We start from the raw sequence: 21,477 nt of genomic DNA, 5'->3' as shown, positions 1-21,477 counted from the left end.
ATCTTGCCCATCTCTAAGAGCAGAATCTTTCCGCCATTTCATCCTCTGCGAAGATGGTAATTTTCCTGAGCGTTGGCCTTCGAAAAACAATATACTCTTTGATAAAGCATCTGCGTAGTTTGGCTTCACTTGTTCTGAATCTACTTTCAATATTATTACCACCCCTAACAAAAACAACACCAGAGAAAATGAAGACGACAGCCTCATTTTCCTCTATCTTTTTCGCTATATGTGAGTGTGGAACTGTGGTACTCATATCTTATTATATACAGTTTGAGGGAAAAGGAGGAATCTCTCCAAACTGGAAATTTGACAAGTGTCTATCCTTGGCAAATTGTAGTAAATGCATTCGATCTATACTTATATAGTTATTTCTTTTGTGGAAAGTAGTTTAATGTGAATGTCATGATATTTGTTGACTTTTTTAAAATGTTCATCTCAATATATCTGTAGTCGAGTGTTGGAATTTCCAGTGTATAGTCTTTTTTTTTTCCCCACTTGGGAATGTTGAATAGTTTAAAAAATTTCTGGTTCAAAATAATGACTCTTATCATCTAAATTAAAATGAGAATGCAAATTATGACTCTGAGCATCTAAATTAAATCGTAACCAATCGTAGCAGAAAAATATAACAAAAGAATTAAGCTACAAAAAACTAACATGAACTGTAACGCATAGGAGTATTAGAATCGGCTACACATACATGCAAGGAAAAAAAATGAAATTCACTAGACTTACTTAGAAAGCTAAAATGGTATTCTCGTCAGATGGAATGCACCACGAACTTGAAAAAAAATTAAAACGGAAAATGGTTAACTCTTATGTTAAAAGGGAAAACCAATGTCAAAAAACATTGATCGTATAAAACCCACAGGCCACAGTATAATTAATGGAAACAAATATCTCTATTTTATAAATTTTATAAACATGTGTAAATACCTTTTGACTTCATACATGGAAATATCGATTGGAAGACTTCGATCATATATAGTCTATTCGTTCAAACCCAAACTAAAAGAGCTTGACAATGGCACATAAAACGAAAGATATATATCTAGTCACAATCTGTACAAATGTACATGAATTAAAGTAGGATACAAAACTTACATTACAACTTAGATCAGTGATCGTTGGCAGGTTTTTCTTCATGATTCGGAGAGGTTGGGAGAGTAAAAGTCGGGAGAAGAATGTTCATCTTTAATTGGGTATCATTTACCCCTGCTGAAGGTTAATTTTATGACCATAATATCCTTAGATTATTATTTAAGCCATGTTAAAAGTGGGGACATAAACGTAAAGAACTACGTTTGAGACCCTGGTACACGTTCGTCTGACAGACTGACACTATTAGTAGTCTGCGTGCCGTCGAGATGCCCAAACTTGAATACTCATCGGCTTCTTTGTGGCTTTTGAATACTATTATTTTCAATGACAATTTTACGAAAATTCTAGGTAAAAAATTATGATATTTCAAAGTTTTATCATACGATGAGAACAGAAAAGTATCCAACGATGAGAACTTAGATCAAACGAAAGATATGAAATCCCTTCCAATCAGAAGGAATTTAGGTTAGATGTCTTTGCAATCGTTTTCTGATTATAGTATTATTATTATACCACTCAACACTCAACGGACATAGCCTTCCAAGAACACCAAAATTATGTTATATATGATTAAGATGAACACTGACTAGTGACTACTGAGAAGTAAAAAACTAAAAATAGAGTCTACAACTATTTAAAATCAATTTCCTTGTTTGAGAGTGCTACTAAATTTGAGGATTACTGAAGTAAGCCAATAGGCCAACAAGTGGAGCATTTATGTAAGTGGTGGGTTCTGATTGTCTGAAGTCTTCCCTTGAATCGATATATGTATCATTTGGTAGTGGCCCTCCAACAACAGCTCCTGTTAACTCATTGGGATTGGGGTACTTGCTTAAAAAGAAAAGGTGCCCATCTTGGCATCGGTAGTGAGTTGGGTGTACAACAACTGATGGTAGTGAAGAACCTCTGTGATGTATCTTCTCAGGAAACCTGCTTCCATATCCCACCATGTACGACATTTTCATTGGATTGTTGCCGAGGATGTAGTCCACCTATATGCATTTAACCAGTCATTCAACAAGTCAAGAGTTAGCATATATCTACTTAATAAGCACTTGCGTTTCAAGTTTACTCTGACATTTCAATCTAATTTTCTTTACCTGTCCTTTGGCGATTTCCTGAAGCCTTTGAGGGTTGGCAATCTTGTCACCACATTGAACGACTTTATTAGCACGACTAAGATAGCGAGAATACACAAGAAGAAGAAACGAGATAGCAGTTGGATTTTGCATGTTGCTTCCGACTGGTTTGACTATAAGGCCACCAGGTGAGTATGTCACTCCTTTCGTGGGTGATTCGGGAACTATGCTACAAACAAACCTATCGGCATGTTGAAGATATACATTGTCGTTGTTGCCCTTCGATAGGAGTTCCTTTATCAAAAACAAAACAAAGCAACATAAATCACGACACCGATTAACATTTTGTATTGATATTTAAAAGTCTCAAATATACTAACTATGAATGTCTAGACGTACATTCGCCATGAAAACATAGATGCCTCCGTGCTTGTCATCCCAACCAAATTCTCTAACTTCAGTTAACGAATTAAAGTTGTTTGCAACATAATCCCAATATTTTTGCTGGTTGGAGGCCTTAAATAACCATGCTGCAGCCCAAAGCAATTCATCCTAGATTAAACAACAACGTAAGACGAATAGGTATTACTTCATTAGGGAAGATTAGTAGAGACTGTCCTTATGGTCTAGATGTTTTAATAATATACTCAAATCAAGAACAAACCTGTATACAATCATACCTGATAACCGCTAAAATCACAATAAAAAGGGCAAACCGGAAGACTCGAACTGTAGGATCCACGGTATTTGTCTGCAAAATCAAAAACCTAATATCCAAACAAAAACATATATTAATTAGGAAGACTTAAATTAAGTTAACTAGAGGACAAGAACGCTACAAATTGGGCTGCAAGTCCTTTACGAGCAAATTTCATTATTCTAAATACATATTCTTGGAGCCACATACATCACAATGTACGTTGTCGATTGTTATTTTTTAATTGCTTTTAGTGTTAACCTGAATAGCTCTTTGTAAGAGTATCTGAGAGTAGGCAGGATCAGAATTTTTAAAGATCAAAGAAGAAGATGCAAGTGCAGCTGCTATCTCAGCTGAAACTTCTGAGCCAGGATTTGTGCTTGTAACAGCGTAAGCTGTTCGTTTTGTGTCCATGTCCTCAGGTCTTTGCCAGCATGCATGATCACTATAAGGGTCACCAACTTGAACAAACACCTTGTTCTGGATGCTTGTTGCTTTGAGAAAGTAGTCAGTTGCCCATCTAACTGCCTCAATGGTATGTCCAAGTTCTACTGGGTCCATGGAACTTGCGAATTCCACTGCACTCCATGCCAATACTGTAGTCGTGAATGCCATTGGGAAATTAAATTTCACATTATCACCAGCGTCATAGTATCCTCCAGTTAGATCCACCTAAACATTCATGGCGAATGTCAACAAAAAGAATTACAAAAAAGAATGTCAACAAAAAGAATTACAAAAAAGAGAATGATGCATATTCTAAATATTATTGCCAAGACAATTTCCCCACCCTGTAAATAAATATAACATGGCCAGTGATGGCCCTAAAACTACGTTTTGAAAGTTTTGAGACTCACAAAACGTAGGCGTTGTTATCAAATGGCTGAGGTTTTTGCTAAAATATATTTCCACCAAAAAAAAATTAAATAAATAACTAAATAAAATTATAGTGCTTGTCCTCTTCTTCTGTATATAGTTTATTAATAATTATGAATACAGTTTCCACTTCATTAAAAAAAAATTGAAAATAAAAAAAAAAAAATGCTTAATTATGGCTACTGCAACCCAAATCACTTGTTCTCGACAAAAAAAAGGCCTTAGGAACACATAATTTTCTCAAGTGCTTCTTATTAATTTATAGAGCTTAATTTATTTTGTTCAGAGTATAGAAAATTTGAGGAGGGGGAGATGCATACTCCAACATCATGGCCATCATAGAGAGCAGAATCCTTCCGCCATGTCATCCTCTGCGAAGATGGTAATACTCCTGATCTCTGGCCTTCAAAGAACAATATGCTCTTCGATAAAGCATCAGCATAATTCGGTCTTACTTGTTGTGAAGTTCCCTTGAAGATAACCACCCCCAACACCAACAACACTAGAGAAAACGAAGACAGCCCCATCAATCTACTCTCTTTAATTTTCTCCTTCTTTCTGTGAGAGTGAGGACTTCTAGTGTGAGTGATGAAGGCGGAAGGGAATAAGAATAATACGGTTTGTAGAGAAATCTGTAAAAATTTTATTGTTGATCAATGAATGATATGTTCACAGACTACGTTCAACTTTTATAGACTTCATGGAATTGAAATAGAAATACTACTAAAAGTATACTATTGCCTAAACTAGGATCCATAATCTATTTAGGAATAACTCAATCGTAAAGACTGGCTAATTATATTATTCTAATTCTAGAACTAAAGAAAAAAAAAATAGAAATCTAATTCTAGCTTATTATTGTCCTGCATCAATGAGTATATCTTTACGAGTTGGAGGGAATAGAGTTTTTTTAATTGAGTTGAGTGTTTATCGCTTGATTTTGTAGTAAATGCTTTCTGTTTTCAGGGATGATTTCATGGAATGAATTTATTGTGTTAATTTACACATTTACACGTTGTAGGAATAATAACCTGGGGAAAACATGCGTTATAACTTTATAAGAAATCAAATAAAGTCATTGGAGATTTGACAGAATATAATTCAGAATGTAGATATAAATTACGGGATTTTCAGGGAGATTGTTGCATCATATACATTTTCTTAAGATAAGAACAATAGACTCGGAAAGAAATTACAATTTGGGTAAAACAGAACTTTTTTGTTTCCAAATTAAACAGAGAAAAGAAATTATTAAATGCTTAAACAAATTAATGGTTTTCATAAAGATACCACTTATTTTATCTGTCCACACCCAAAACAAAACCAAACGGATCCTAAGACCAACCAAATGGGAACTATTTGAAAATTGAATATGCACCACTTAAGATTTTTTGTTTTAAAATAAAATAAAATAAAAATTGTTTGATTTTGATTAGTTTGGTTTTATTTTACGTTCCATTGAATCAATGTGTCTTTTATTTTCAATGTTAACAAATTTCAAAATTTTAATCATCTTCCATAAAATTGAACGAATGGGGGTATATTCAAATGCATGATTGAATAATTTCATTAAAAATTTTGTTTTGATTTCAATTGTAATAATGTAGAGAAAAAATTATGGATTTGATTCGTAAATTATTATGAAACTGTTTATTTGTTTTCGTGTTGGGGTTCCTTCAAACTGTGATAAATTTTATAATTCAATCATTTTTTTAAATAAAATAAATAAATCAATGAGTATCTTCAATTAGTGATAAAATTTATAAATCATTATTATTTGATTTTGAATATTAGAAAATTTCATAAAAGAAAATTTATGGTTTGATTACTAATAAACTATTTTAAAATATTATTCATTTCTGTCCTAATTCTAGAATCCGTTTGTTTTTGTCGTTAGTGTGTGGTGCTCCTGGTAAAATCAGTGGTGTCTATTCGAATTTGTTGATTCTTAGGTATGAAGATATCAAATGGGATACATCAAACTCGCGTGTCCAGTAACTCATGTGTGGTATTTGAAGTGTCTTCCTAGTTATATCGTGAATCTTTTAGATAAATCTCTTAAAGAATTAGAAGGCCTTGTATATTGCGATGTGTGATTTGATCTAAATTATGATTTTATAGGTTCGGAATGAAAAACTGTCATCTCGTTCAATCAATTGGGATGCCTTGGCTCTGACATGCCTCTTAGTAGGAGTAACATGAAGCTCAGAATTATAGGTGTATTCAATACTCCAAATATAAGGGGAATGGATCTATAGTCGATTGAATCGATTCCGTAACAGATAAATAGGAATTACTATTTGTACCTCGTTAAAAAGACATAAGTGGAATTAACTATTTATTCAGTTTATTTTAGAATATACATATAAACGTAAATATATATGGCATGGTTACAAGAGTCTATCCATCCCATATAGGCTTTAACCATGGCCGGCCCTAAGGCTATGTTGTCTAAGCCCAAAGGCCCCCACAATAAAGCAAAACAAAAAGCCCCATTTAGCTATAAAAGTCTCATTATAGTGTTAAACTAGATTTTGGACCCGGACATACGCCCGGGATCTATTAAATATTTTGTGGGCTGAAAATGCTTTACAAAATGTCTCACACACATTTCGAATCAGAATATATTTTTATTGAAAATAAACCGAAATACATTAATGACCAACGATTATGGTGCATAAGTACTTGGAAACTAATTAAGAGATCAAATTGAGATAGTCTCATCACTTTGTGGTTTAGGATATTAATCCGTAATTTTTAAATAGAATTATCTTAAACTCGATCTATCTTGTATAACAGTTTTATTATATTTATGGTGATTTAGCGGCAAATTTTCGAATCAGAATATATTTTTATTAAAAATAAACCGAAATACGTTAATGAGCAGCGATTATGGTGCATAAGTACTTGGAAACTAAGGGATCAATTTGAGATAGCCTATTCACTTTGTGGTTTAAGATATTAATCCATAATTTTCAAATAGAATTATATTAAACTCGATCTAGCTTGTATAATAGTTTTCTTAGATTTATGGTGATTTAGCGGCAAATTTTTTAATCAGAATATATTTTTATTGAAAATAAACCGAAATACGTTAATGAGCAGCGATTATGATGCATAAGTACTTGGAAACTAAGGGATCAAATTGAGATAGTCTATTCACTTAGTGGTTTAGAATATTAATCTGTAATTTTCAAATAAAATTATTTTAAACTCGATCTAGCTTGTATAATAGTTTTATTAGATTTATGGTGATTAGCGGTAAATCATCACCGTTCGGCTTACGTACTAATGTGTACAAATCACTAAAACAGATTGATTATTTCCATATCCTCAAATAATACACTACTCCCACTTGAAAAGATTTATCATATGAACGTGTCTTACGAACGGGTGCCATTATATTAAATTATTCTAAAAAATATTAGCAACTATGCATAGTTATGAGATATGAAAATTATATTAATTACTCATTTAAATTTCTTGCACCACTCTATATAAAAAGGAAGCACCAAATCTTGATAAAACTAATCGATTTTTTTTTTTTTTATTGTTAGGTTTAATAATTAAAGTTTTGTGAGAATGCCCAATGCGGCGAAGATAATATTGAAGATACTTGAATAACAAGGTATTCCCAATCACAATAAAAAGAATTATAATAAACACTACTTAAAATGCAAAACTATATTTGTCGAGACATTTATTTCCTCTACATAAAATACAAATATGTTTTAGGGTTATTAGTTCAATGCATTTGCACCAAGTTTATGATTTTCCATTAATTATTCTTTGAGGTTAGTTTAATATAGTATGTTGCATCCCGTTTCCAATTTCTCATTAATTATTCTTTGAGGTTAGTACAATGCAGTTGCATCAAGTTTTCAATTTCTCGTTAATTATTATTTGAGGTTAGTACAGTGCAATTACATCCACTTTATGATTTCCCGTTACTTATTCATTAAAGTTAATTCAGTACGTACAGTTGCATCCAGTTTTTGATGTTTCGTTAATTAGTCTTTGAGATTAGTTCATTGCATTTGCATCCAGGTTCCAATCTCCCGTTAATTACTCTTTGAGGTTAGTTCAATATATTTGCATCCAGTTTCTGATTTTCTGTTAATTGTTTTTCTAGGTTAGTTCGATAGTTTACAATTTCTATACAGTTTACATACATGTAAGAGTCTGTTTTTATAAACTCACTTTCGTTTTAGGTTCATAATTACTTGTAATTACTCATATGAGAAGGCTAAAAAAGTGAATATTTATGCCTTGAGGTCAGTGCGATGCAGTTACATCCGACTTCCGATTTCTAGTTAACCATTTTTTTATGTTATTTCAATGCATTTGCATCCAATTTTTTATTTCCCATTAGTTAATCTCTGATTTTAGTTTAATGCAGTTGCATCCAGTTTTTAGTTTTCCGTTAATTATTCTTTGAGGTTAGTTCAATGCAGTTGCATATAATTTTAGATTTTATGTTAATTGTTCTTTGAGATTAGTTCAATGCATCTGCATCAAGTTTCTGATTTCCGATTAATTATTTTTTGAGGTTAGTTCAATGCAGTTACATCAAATTTATAATTTTCCTTTAATTATTCATTTAGGTTAGTTCAGTACAGTTTCATCCATTTTTTAATGTTTCATTAATTAGTCTTTGAGATTAGTTCGTTGCATTTGGATCCAGTTTACGATTTAATGTTAATAACTCTTTAAGATTAGTTCAATACATCTGCATCTAGTTTCTGATTATTTATGCTTTCAGGTTAGTTCGATATAATTATATCCAGTTTTTTATTTTCCGTTAACTATTCTTTGAGGTTATTTCAATGCATTTGCATTTAATTTTCGATTTCCCACCAATTATTTTATGAGGTTAGTTCAATGCAGTTGCATTCGGTTTTTGATTTTATGTTAATTATTTTTTGAGTTAAGTTCAATGCATTCGCATCCAGTTTCCGGTTTCCCATTAATTATTATTTGAGGTTTGTTTGATGTATTTGCATACCGTTTCCGATTTTCCGATAAATATTTTTCAAGGATTTGCATTCAATTTCTAATTATCCGTTAGTTACTCTCTATCATTAGTTTAATGCAATTTGCATAAAGTTTATGATTTCCCATTAATTACTCATTGAGCTCAGTTATGTATTTGAATCCAGTTTGGGATTATCGAAGATTATCTAGTTTTCGATTTCTCGTTAATTATTCTTTAAATTATGCATGACTCACTATGTGGAATCTTCAAAGATTATCTACGAACGGGTGTTGTTATATTAATTATTCTAAAAAATATTTGCAAATATGCATAACTATTATATATTAATATTATATTGATCACTCAACCAAATTTCTTATAACGTGAAAACCTTACTCTCCATTAAAAAAAAATAACTCGCCTTTGATAAAATTCTTCAAATTCATTTTTTTGTTTAATAATAGAAGTTTAATTGAAATTTTGTGAGATTATCCAATTTCCAATTCTCATTATTTATTTTTTGAGATCAGTTCAATGCAGTTGCATCCAGTTTCTGATTGATTGTTAATTATTCTTTTCGGTTAGTTCAATACATTTGCATCAAATTCCCAATTTTCTATTAATTGTTCTTTGAGGTCAGTTTAATGCATTTGCATCCAGTTTCTGATTTTCCGTTAATTATTCTGTGAGATTAGTTTAATGTATTTGCATCAAGTTTTCGATTTCTCGTGCTTATTATTTGATAAAGTTGCATTTGCATCTAGTTTTTGATTTCCCGTTAATTATTGTTTGAAGTTAGTTCAATGAGTTTGCATCCAGTTTCCGATTTCCCGTTAATTATTTCTTGAGGTTTTGCATCCAGTATATTTTTTGAGATTAGTTCAATGCAGTTGCATCCGGTTTTCGATTTTTTGTTAATTATTTTTAAGATTAGTTCCACGCATTTGCATTATGTTCCAAATTTATAATTAATTTTTCTTTGAGGTTAGTTTAATACAGTTGCATCCAGTTTTCGATTTCCCGTTAATTTAATCTTTGAGGGTTAGCTCAATGCATTTGCATCCAGTTTCTGATTTTTCAACAATTATTTTTTGATGTTAGTTTGATGTATTTGTATCCAAGTTTTGATTTTCTGTTAATTATTCTTTGAGATTAGTTTAATGCAGGTTTGTATCTATATTCGATTTTCTATTAATTACTTTTTAAGATTAGTTTAATGCTTGCATTTGCATCGATTTCGATTTTCCGTTAAATATTATTTGAGGTTAGTTCGATGCATTTGCATCCAGTTTTCCGTTCCCCATTAATTGTTTTTTTGTCGTTAGTTTCATTCAAGATATATATATTTTAAAATATTTGTCATTATTGCTTTCTTTGTAATTTTTTTTATTTTTTATTTTTTATTATATATTTTGTATAATTGTTTTTAACTATGTTTTGAGGCCATGTTAAGGATATATTCGAAATAAGTCGGTGTTTTATCATAGATACTAAAATTGTATGATTTGTAATAGGAAATTAGTTTATACAAATCACTTATTTTTTAACAATTTTTTTTTATTTGATCAAATATATAAGAATTGGAACACTAAAAGTGTTTGATTCGTATTTCTATAAATCACCTATTTTTTCAGTAATTTTTTTTTATTTGATCAAATATATAAGAATTGAAAATACACTCAAACTCTCCAAAGAGGTTCCATGTACGTGGGAGACTATTAGAAAATATTATCTTTCATATTAGAGTGCCACATAAGATAGAAAAAAAAAAAAAAAAACTAATTCTCATGTTAGAGTGCCACATAGGAGAGAAAAAATCATTCTTTAAATGTCTCTGCTTTAGTATATAGATAGTAAAAGTCTATTCCCAAATAAAGAAAAAAGAAATAAAGGTCTCATTTTGTGACTTTGCATTGGCCATTGAAACTCAGGCCGGCCCTGCCTTTAGCAGGACAAATTAGTAGTTGGAGCAACATTTTGATTTGTTCAATTAATTACTGTGATTTTATGAAAAAGATTCAGTTGACTAATTGCCGAACTTTGTTCCCTTTTGCACGAAAATTTGGTTGGTAGGTCAGAGTTGGGCACAGGCTTAATCAAGCTCGGCCTCTTTGATCTTAGTCTCTTCTTTAATAAGCTTCTGTTCGTGCTTGGACTTTGGTATCGAGATCTTTAGCACATTGGAACTTCAATTGGGCTATTATTGGGGTTAGAACTTAGAACTTGAACTTTAGTTTTGGCTGACTTTTTAAAGTGAAAAATATTGGAAATTAAATAAATCCTTCGTTGTAATTCATTTTCTTGTAAAGGAAGAGATTATGTTCTATTGATTTATTTGGTAAGAAAGACAAGTTATATCATGTATTCAAGTGGGTGTTCAAATAGGTAAGGAGACAAGGAGTAATTCAAAATCCAAATCATAATTTCCCTCTATCTTAGAGCGCTAAGGGCATTTCTAATAGGGGTGTAAATTATTGTAGAGTCTATAAATATCTACTCTCTATTGTTCTCAAAATGGAAAAGTGTAAAAAAGTTTAATTTTAAACTCGGACGTCTCTCTTTAAATTAAAGTCGGATGTCACTTCAAATGACGCCCGAGTTTAAAAATTTTAAATCGTGACTTTAGAAATAGATAGGGACGACACTCCAAGTGACGTCCGAATTTGTTTTTACTCAGACGTCTGTTCAAGTGTCGCCCAGGCTTTTTATTAGAAGGGAAATTCTCCACCTTCTCTATCAACTAATACTCTATTAGTTACGGTATAACACTCCCATTGAAAATAGTTTTTTGACATTTGGAGTGTAAAATTTCCACTCTATACGGTTTACACCCCCCATTGGAGATGCCCTAACCATACTTAATTTCCCATCTGCGCCATGTAATGCAAAATAAAAGCACTGCTTGCAAACAAAATGCCACTTGATTCATATTTGGAATTGCATCTATATAAGAAAATAAAATAACAGCGAGACATCCTGTGGAAAAGAAAAAATACAAACCGCTGCTATAACAATTTTAAATTATAGCAATGATTTTTTGTCACAGTTACTAGCATTGATCATAATCGTAACTCGTAAGAAGAAATCGAAAGGGAGGGAAGCGAAGAAGAATTTTCAAGTTGCATGGGCGCTGAAGTAAGCTAGAAGGCCTAGGAGAGGTGCATTTATATAAGTAGTGGGCTCTGCTTGCACAGATGTCTGTCTTGAATCATTGTAAGAATCTTGAATATCAGGTCCTCCAACAACAGCCCCAATCAACAAATTAGGATCAGGTTCCGTACTTGAATAGTATAGTGTTCCAGCTTTGCATTCAATACGATCAGGATGTCGATCAATGGACGGTATAGAAGCCCCTCGGTGATGTATCTTCAGGGGATATCTTTTTCCATATCCAACCATGTATGACATATTCATTGGATTGCTTCCAAGTATATAGTCCACCTGCATGACCTCCATATTTCAACTAACATGCTAGAAGGCAATGAAAATTATGCAATTAACAAATTCTTCGACTAACATGCTAAATTACTAGCACATCTTTAGCAATTCAAAAAAGAACAAACATACCTGTTCTTTAGCGAACTCAATAAGCCTAGGTGGACCGATGACGACATCACCACATCGGACCACTTTATTAATATGGTTCATATAGCGAGCGTAGATGAGGATTAAAAAAGATATAGCTGTTGGATGCTGCAAGTTGCTACCTCCGGGCTTGAAAAGAAGGCCACCTGAATTATAAGAAGTAACAAACCAAAAATCAATCCAAATCAAATTTTAGAGCCAGGGTCCAAAATGGTGTTTATTTTTGTTTCTGGTGTTGGATTAGGGATGAAAGGCGAACCTGGAGAGTATTCAACGCTTAATGTGGGTGATTCTGGAAGAACACTACACACAAACCTGTCCGCGTTTGTCTGGAATGGATCGACTCTGTGGAGGCCGCCAAAAAGTAACAGCTGAAAAACAAAAATACAATGAGTTCAGAATTAGTTTCATTCGGCTTTCAAATACATGGGCACTTAATCACATGTGTTTTCATTTGTGCACGTCGCATAATAATTCCATGGAACGAACATTGCAAACCAGTACAGGTAGAAGAGGGGAGTGAAGACTAGTACATTGAAGACAAGTACGTTAATTCCAGCATGCTTGGTATCCCACCCAAATTCAGCAAAGCTATCACCTCCCATTGAGACAATCTCTTCGTTAGGATTCACTGCAGGTGTTTCCAGGTTGTGAATATTTTGAACAAGATATTTCCAATAGATTTGAGACCTGGTAGCCCGCTGCAACCATGCAGCTGCCCACAGCAATTCGTCCTGCAACAACCCCATCATATCATTGCATATTTAACACTTGTTAGCTAAAAGAACTAGTCACCATTTGGCTGCAACTATAGACCACAGAACAGAGTTTGATAATTCGGCTAGGAATACGGTTAAGGAGGGATACGAAAGTACCATCGTCAATATCACATTTGACAGAAGCAACACTTTAGCTCACCCTTGATTTAGTAAAATTAGGAGAAGTTCGTGATTATAGTCTCAAAGTATGAGGAGTGGGATGATAGACATACCTGGTAACCACTGTGGTCACAATAAAAGGGGCACACCCATGGCCCAAGGCTATCAACGTACGATCCTCGGTACTGGTCAGCAAAATTGAAAACCTTAACATGATTTTGAAGAAAAAGTGCATTAGTTTCAAATCTTCGACTACTTCTGAAGTCTAAAGAAAGCTTGTACAGACCGCAGATATTTTATGTTCTCAAGAGGAGGCTGGGGAACATAGGTGAGACACATCCCAAAATAGGGAGGAATAATTTCAACATTAGTGCAGCATAAACTGAAGGGGATGCAACCTAAATTATTTATAGAGTTAAAATTTTCGCAAGTATGACATCTGGGCATAACTGTAGTTACTTACCGTGATAGCCCTTCGCAAAAGTTTAACAGCATAAGGAGCATCCGAAGTTCGAAAAGCAATGGAGGAAGCAGCAAGTGCAGCAGCTATCTCAGCTGCAACTTCAGAGCCAGGGTGATCTTGGCTAACTGCATAAGGTGTTCTTGGTGTGTCCATGTCTTCAGGTCTCTGCCAGCAGTTGTGATCTGCATTTGGATCACCAACTTGAACAAAGACAAACCCAGGAAGGTGCGTGGCCTTCAGCAAGTAATCTGTGCCCCATCTAATTGCTTCAAGTGCATTTTGTAGCTCTGAACCCATGAATCTCCCTGTTTCTATTACACTCCAGGCTAACATTGTTGTTGAGAATGCCATTGGAAAATTGAATTTCACATTGTCCCCTGCATCATAGTAACCTCCCACCAAATCTACCTGCATTAATTTTTCATGATGAATCATTCATGTGCATCATACCATGTGTTTATTGCTGTCAAAATTTTGTACCCATTTAAAGTGCAAAAGTTTCTGCCGACATGACTCATGGAAGCAAATGGGAAAACAAACTTAAACAAAAACGAATATATGAGTCATTGGATCCAAAAAATATATAGAAACCAAAATTTAGGGATGATCAAAGTTTTGTTTCCAGGTAGAATGCGTCATGTAGATTGACTTCACAAGATAAACTTGATATACATACCAACCTATCACGCAGTAACCATGTGAAGAATTACTATTGGGATAACATAACGGTATCATACAGGCAAAAGAAAAAAGTATATGACATATCAGTGGTAATTAAAACCTGTTTCGTAATATCACAAGTTAAGGCCATTCATTGCATGACGGCCTCCAATTTGGCAATAAACATTTGTAGATAGAAAACATGAGAGAGAGCGACTTACACCAATCTGCTCCCCATCATGAAGACCCGAGTCCTTCCGCCATATCAACCGTTGTGAAGACGGCAATTTCCCTGATCGTTGGCCTTCAAAGAACAAAATACTCTTCGCTAGAGCGTCACTATAATCATGTCCAGATACCCATGCCACACTGAACATTAACGTCACAAAGAAGAACAAACGCAGCCGACACATCTTCACCTCTGGATTAAACTCTATTAATGAATACTCTCTGAAAACTGTCAATTGATACAAACAGGATAAACACAGGGATGGACTCTATACTCAGCTGATACAGAAGAGCGAAGAGTGATAAGAATATTGAGTCTAATCCCAGTATATATGTAGGCAATAGTACGTCACAAGAAGATACAAGCATTCTCAAGGCACCAAGGTAGTGAGTTAGTTTCGTCATTCCTAAATGACCCAGTGCTTAATTTAGAATTCTTCCCAATTTCTTCTCTTCAGATTACGAGTATTGTTCAAGCAGCAAAGTCATTTTCTTTACGTGGTTTCTAAAAGTATTCAGTCTTACAAAGGGAATGTATGGAGGAATGAATTTGAAACTGCACGAGCATTATTAACGGCCACGCTTTGCCTGCTTCTTAAATGATACATAATTATAATAAATTAATTACAGTTTAAGTAATCATTTAAAACATTACTATCCATTGATGGAGGAAATTATTTGTCATCAACGAAAACTAATTTGCTCCCTTGCGCAAAATGTTGATGAACAAACAAAAATTGTTGCTCCTCAGAAGATCGAAGAGAATGTTTGAGACAAAATTCAAAATCTAAATATCGGTTAAAATGTCCACCAGTCAAGTACCAGCATGTATCGCCAATATATCGTCTACTACACCAGCAGAACAGCAGATATCAAAATTTATAAAAGGAAAAACCACAAACTGCCAGAATATGAAATATAATGGGACATTTTTTTTTTACTGTTATTGAAATCGAAGTCGAGATAGTTACCAAAAAAAAATCGAAGTCAGATACAAACCAAGTTTTACTGTACGAGCCATCTGATATCTCGTCGCACAGGAGGAATTCAGCAACTTGGGTGCTAATGTAGTCTACAGTCTAGACGAAACAAATTTTAGTTATTTACTGTGCAACTCTGAATCTGCATCAGCAAATTACTCTCACTGATTACAAAACACGTCAACTGTAATTTCGTTGTAATTTTTCGTCAAAACAAGTACCCTGCAGACTGCGTATTTAGCCAAGAGTCGTCAACTGTAATTTCGTTGTAATTTTTCGTCAAAACAAGTACCCTGCAGACTGCGTATTTAGCCAAGAGTCCAAAGCAAAGAGAATCTACTAAGACTATTAAAAAAATCACGTAAATGACTTAAAAACCTCCCACAAAATCAAGTCCTAGCCAAAATGAAAAACAATCACTGCCAGCATAGACGAAGTGCCAGCTTAGACGAAGTGCCAGAAACAAACAAAAACAGGACATTTAAAACTGTTTTCAGCTTAGACACAGGGACACTGTATTCAGCATAGACACGGGGACACATCCAACGCGTCAATACGCCATTAACCCATAAGAGGTGCAGTACCAGTACCCCAAAAAGATAAAAGGAAAACCGATAAAATAAGCAAAATCAAATCCTTAACAAACTTCAGGAACTTGCGAACAATCTAACAGTCTGGAAAGTGAAAATCCATTAGTCTAGCTGTCTAAAAAAATACATCATCTCACAGATGAACAATTTTAAAATTCAAATCATTTCCTTGTGCCTCTCTTGGTACATTATACGTATTGCCTCTCCATCGTTCATTATTTGAGCTGGACAATCCCTGCAGCTACCAGCTTTTGTATCTTGTTCATAACCTGAGGATTCTTTAGGTGATCTTGTGCAGATTTCGGGTTCTCTTGGAAGTCCATTAGCACCTGTTTTCAAAGGAGTATTATATACACAGGCACGGAACTCAATCATACAAGACAAACGGACCGTAAGACAATCGATGTACCTGTCTCATAATTGGGTCAGACAATATGTTCTGGATCTCAGGATCGTACATTGCCTTCTCCTGTAAAACCACGGGAAAACAATTGTATTCAGAAACCCCTATATAGCAAGCTGGAAAGACCTATGTCAAAAGTATATATTTGCACCTGTTTTTCCTTCAAATCCTCAGCACTGATGTCTCCACGGTTGGACCTTGTTAATTTGCTCTACACATCTGCAAATACATCATAGATTCATAGATATGATAACCAATCAAGACTCACTACTTTGTAAAACCCACTTAAAACCATGAACTACTTTTTTGAAATGATTCTAACTTCATCCAAGACTTGACACAACAGTTCAAAACAGAGAAAAAAGAAGTATTTTTTTGTACCTGCGCACACCGTCCAGCAATTCCTGGTTACGTGCGTCATGTTTAAGCCCTTCCTGGTATGTCTCCAATGCTTTGTCATATTCCTTCATGAAGAACTGGATTGCACCCTTTCGAGTATAACCTTTGGGAAATGTTGGATCAAGTTCAATACACTTCTCTGCATCTTTCAAACCCTCTGGCATAGCCCCCAATTTTGTGTAACATGCTGCACGGTTACTATATACCTGTGAAGCAACTAGCACATTAGGTTGGTAATCAATCTAAATACAGGCTACAGCTTTAGGGTTCAAACCGAGACAATACCCTTGGGTCTTTTGGGTTCCTTCTTAATGCTTCTGTGTAATGTCTAATAGCTTCTGGATACTTTTGCTGCTTGAAAAATTCATTCCCTGAAAATACAATAGACCATTGAGAAAGAGAAGTATCAACTTGAGCATCCAGCCCGGTGAACAAACCCATGAGAGAACTGATCTGCACAAGACAAATGGAAAAGAACAAACCACAAAAAGACTAGACCAGTTTTCAAACTACGATGCTCAACAGCAACTCATCAATGATAAAGGAATAATGAAGGAAGAAAGTAGAACTAAAAGAAACCAAATAGGAGGCAAAAGGGGGATGGAAAAATGACAAAACCATTAAAGACGGTTATAACGCAAAAAGTGATGCCCACTACCAAACCTATGTTACACAAAACGAATGTGGTGGCAATTAAATGCAGTTTGAAATCCCAGGAAGTAAGGCATGTATGAAATTTCCACTATGCAGTAAAACTAGAGGAGGCAAAAGGGGGAAGGAAAAATGACAAAAAATCATTAGAGACGGTTATAACGCAAAAAGTGATGCCCACTACCAAACCTATGTTACACAAAACGAATGTGGTGGCAGGTAAATGCAGTTTGAAATCCCAGGAAGGCATGTATGAAATTTCCACTTTGAGGAACCCCCTCCCCCTCGCACGCACACACACACAAAGTTGTTACATGTCACAACAGTACAATACCTTTCTCGCGCTCGTCATCTGCTATATTTGGATCAAAGTACTCCTGCTGCTCAAGATCTCTTCTTGCCTTCTCAGCATCATTTAGCTTTTTCAGTGTGTCTGGATTACGATGCTCGGTAAGGGCTTTCTGAAAAGTTTCAATAGCAGGCTCATAATCCTTTGAAGTTTTAGCCATCTTCACCAAAGCAGTTCCCTTCCGGGTTAATGCCCTTGCAACCATCTTATAATCAGTGCGAAGCTCTCTTCCCCTCTCAACAGCTTTGTCACAGTCCTTAATGCATTCCTCATACTGAATACAATAAATGTAGTCAAGACAATTAGAAGTAAAGATGAAACAAAAGATAAGCAGAAGCACCACTATTGCCTACTGAGATTTGGAAACGCGTGCAGGACATTGAAACTTAGTTCCGCGGGAGACGCGACAGTCTCAATGCTAACTCATAAGTTCATTCTACATGCTTCCGTTTTCATTTTTCAACTAATCTAAGCAAATACGATGATTCTGATCCAGGTTATGATAAGTTAATTTGAGAAGGCAAGGTGACCCTCATTTTGCACAACATTTCTTAGGCTACAAAAATAAAATAAAAAAAGTGAATAAATTCATACATGCACTAAAAATACTACGCCACGTGGTAAGAGTTGAGTAAAAAAACTCGCATAGGGGGTGGGGTGGGGGGGGGAGATGTTTTGATATATTGTCTTGGTACATAAGCATGGTTAGATTTACACACTAGCCTATTTGCACGAGTAGCTTCTGGGTACTGGTTAGAATACATGTTCACGTGCTACTGCCATCTAATGTCTTTTCCTTTTTCAACACATGTAGCTCATATTTTAGAGAATAATTTACTCAGAATTAATATTTTGCCCTTTCTACATGTGTTTTTTACTGATTGAGTCATATTGGGAGGATGTAATTTGAAGAGAATTCAGAGGGCAAATTGGGAAAAGGAAAAATCCTTGCTGTGGACATGGAACTGTTAGTGGAGTTTTCTTTACAGATGTTAGATTAGATATCCTAGGTAGATTAGATATCCTAGGTAGTCTGAATCTTTAAAACTTGGGTCTATAGTCCAAAATTAATACATAATATATTGTTTTTTTTTTTTTTTTAAAGGGAAAAATGAACAAATGAACAAAAAAAAATCGGCAAATTCAAACACATCACAAAGAATCAGCCAGATCAAAACTTTCTAATCAGAATCGAGAATATTAGAAAATAAAAAGCGATTGACGAAGTTTAAAACATTTTCCACAGATACATGCATACAGGCAGATGCCATGGTAGTCATCAATCATTACAGTATCATATTGTGGTAACATGTTATACTATACTAGCCTCTTGCATGTAAGGCCCACCCAAAAAAAATATATGAACAATAAACGTGGAGCCCATGACGTTGACAAAAATAATTTTTTTTCTTTTTTTAAAAGAAAAATGATGATTTTGCCCCCGAAAAAAAAAAAAAAAAAAAAAAAAAAAAAAAAAAAAAAAAAAAAAAAAAAAAACTGTTTTAAACAATAAAATTACCAAATTGCCCCATGGGACGTACACCAAAATACCATTCATCGACCCCCATATTTTTCTATTTTTTTTTATCAGTAAAACAATATTCTATTAATAATAATAGTGATGTAGTGTGAGAGATTCACACTACCTAAAATACAAGCATACAAAAGCTAAGCCTCAATCACAGCATCCCATCAACCCCCATATTTTTCCATATAGTAAAGATAAAAGCATGTTCTGAAGGGTTAAATATATAATGTACCTCTAGGTCCAAAATCACAACGAAGAATTTTGTAAATGAAAGAAAAAGAGACTAAGCAGAGAAAGAAAATAAGTAAAAAAAAAAACTCACCAAACTCAAAAAGAAACACGAGAATCAACTGACAAAAATTCAGCAAGCACATAAAACAAGGGAGAAAAAAGTATTATCATCAACCTTATACTAGTCCTGTTATCGAGTAGTAGTTATCTATGACAATTGAATTCCGTTACCACCTCAAATCAAAACTCAAGACACAAAATGACCATGAATACTTTTTTTTTTTTTATTGTTATTTTTAATTTCTACATTCTAACTAAGCAACTGTTTTCCATGTATTCCTAAGTCCCTAGAATCAGAGATGCAAAATAAACAGACATATAATAAAAATGTCCACTATTAACAGTCAAACAAGAAAATCTTAAAAGTAAGCATACCTTTCCCATTTCCAAATAAACGGCAGCCCTATTAGTCAAAAAAGAAACATCCTCACTATCAAGTTCAATGGCCTTGCTATAATGATCAATCGCCTTCTCAAATTCCTTCTTCTTATAAGCCGCATTCCCCAACTCCTTCTCCTTCTGCGCCTTCACTTTACTCTCCTTCTCTTCATCCACCACTACCTCCATCGGCTCCGGTTCCTTCTCTTTCTTCGGTGCCCGCTCCATATCAACATCAGGCATTCCGGGCATATCAGGCATATCGTCTCGAGTCGATGCCTTCATGTTCATATTCAATAAAACCCCTAAAGCATTCATCATTCTTTGATCTTTCAAATACAAGTTGAAATTATTGGGGTTTTTTTGTAAATCTTGTATCATACGTACAAAATCTGGTTGTTGTAAATAGCCTCTAGTAGTTGGATCTGCAGTTAGTTTAGCCCACAGTTCTGGCCCATCAAATATTTTCCCAAACGGGGATGACGTAGATGGTGGGACCCTACTAGATGATGAACGAACCCCAGCAGATTGTGCATCGGATAAGCCTGATTTGAGTGGCTCGTTATTTGGATCAATTTCTAGACCCTTCTTGTACGAGGAAATTGCTTCGTCGAAATTTGATAGACCTAAATAAGCTGCACCTAGACGACTATACCCTTTTGACCAATCGGGTTTTAATTCGACTGTTTTTTTAGCATCGGTTAATGCTTCGGTGAATTGGTTAAGTGATGCGTACGAGGCTGAGCGGTTTGAGTAAAGGACGTGGTTTGTTGGTGCGAGATTTATTGCTTCTGTGAAATATTTTATTGCTTCCGTGAAATTACCGGATGAGAAAGCGGCGTTGCCTTTGGCTTTGGCTTCTTCCGCCATATTGGTGTTTCAAGGGTTTTTAGTGTTTTATTTTTATTTTTATGAGAGAAAAAGAGTGGGTGTTTTAAAGGAGAAAGAGAAGTAGTTAGAGTTGGAGAGAAGTAGGGTTGACGTGATTCTCGAAAGTTCGAGAGGTGTGTTTGTGTTCTCGTGGAATGGAGTCACTTCGTTAAAAGGAACCGGCTTCGGTTTCTATATTGTTGTACACCTGTATGCCAGTTGTAGACCATACGGGCCTGTCGGTCCACACTCCATATTTCATAGACCTACAATAGTTCGGGGAGTAATACTATACGCACGAACACATTTCTAATTTGTACTTGTCTCCAACTGTACTTCACCGTTCATTCCTTAAAACAAAAGAAAAGGGTCTTTTAAGTTTTGGTCTTTCTAAATAATTGGTATTTGGAGTTTAATGTGCACTAATCATTTTATTATATTTTGGTCCTCTTGATTAAAAATCAACTAAATTGACACGTGTCTCACACACGTA

At 34.5% G+C, this 21,477-nt stretch overlaps 3 protein-coding genes across 4 annotated transcripts; all 3 read right to left on the bottom strand.

Annotated features, from left to right (window-relative positions):
• Nucleotides 1-1,769: 1,769 nt before the first annotated feature.
• LOC147513133 (endoglucanase 8-like) lies at nucleotides 1,770-3,510 on the bottom strand. The gene is made up of 5 exons (XM_086596156.1): nucleotides 3,142-3,510; nucleotides 2,864-2,950; nucleotides 2,583-2,735; nucleotides 2,205-2,477; nucleotides 1,770-2,096 (listed from the first exon to the last, which is right to left on the bottom strand). Exons 1-5 carry the CDS (start codon nucleotides 3,493-3,495, stop codon nucleotides 1,770-1,772), a joined length of 1,194 nt encoding a protein of 397 aa, XP_086452282.1. The 5' UTR covers nucleotides 3,496-3,510.
• Nucleotides 3,511-11,714: 8,204 nt separating this feature from the next.
• LOC147513132 (endoglucanase 4-like) lies at nucleotides 11,715-15,987 on the bottom strand. Of its 2 annotated transcripts, none has more exons than XM_086596154.1 (7): nucleotides 14,539-15,987; nucleotides 13,658-14,065; nucleotides 13,308-13,400; nucleotides 12,850-13,050; nucleotides 12,576-12,687; nucleotides 12,299-12,462; nucleotides 11,715-12,172 (listed from the first exon to the last, which is right to left on the bottom strand). In XM_086596154.1, the coding sequence occupies exons 1-7, from the start codon at nucleotides 14,728-14,730 to the stop codon at nucleotides 11,846-11,848; spliced, it is 1,497 nt and encodes a 498-aa protein (XP_086452280.1). In that variant the 5' UTR covers nucleotides 14,731-15,987; the 3' UTR covers nucleotides 11,715-11,845. The 2 variants fall into 2 exon arrangements, with proteins under 2 accessions (XP_086452280.1, XP_086452281.1); XM_086596155.1 differs by having other exon boundaries at nucleotides 13,308-13,379.
• A 138-nt stretch (nucleotides 15,988-16,125) lies between these two features.
• On the bottom strand, nucleotides 16,126-21,147 carry LOC147513131 (hsp70-Hsp90 organizing protein 3-like). Its single transcript, XM_086596152.1, is given in 8 exon segments — nucleotides 16,126-16,444; nucleotides 16,525-16,584; nucleotides 16,670-16,714; nucleotides 16,716-16,737; nucleotides 16,900-17,123; nucleotides 17,203-17,288; nucleotides 17,903-18,191; nucleotides 20,112-21,147. Coding segments are annotated over 8 exon segments (1,713 nt in total). The 5' UTR covers nucleotides 20,985-21,147; the 3' UTR covers nucleotides 16,126-16,330.
• Between the last annotated feature and the right edge of the window lie 330 nt (nucleotides 21,148-21,477).

This window comes from Coptis chinensis, chromosome 3 (genome assembly GCF_015680905.1).
Source record: "Coptis chinensis isolate HL-2020 chromosome 3, ASM1568090v1, whole genome shotgun sequence".
NCBI lineage: Eukaryota > Viridiplantae > Streptophyta > Magnoliopsida > Ranunculales > Ranunculaceae > Coptis > Coptis chinensis.
This window is presented reverse-complemented; position numbering and strand designations above follow the sequence as displayed.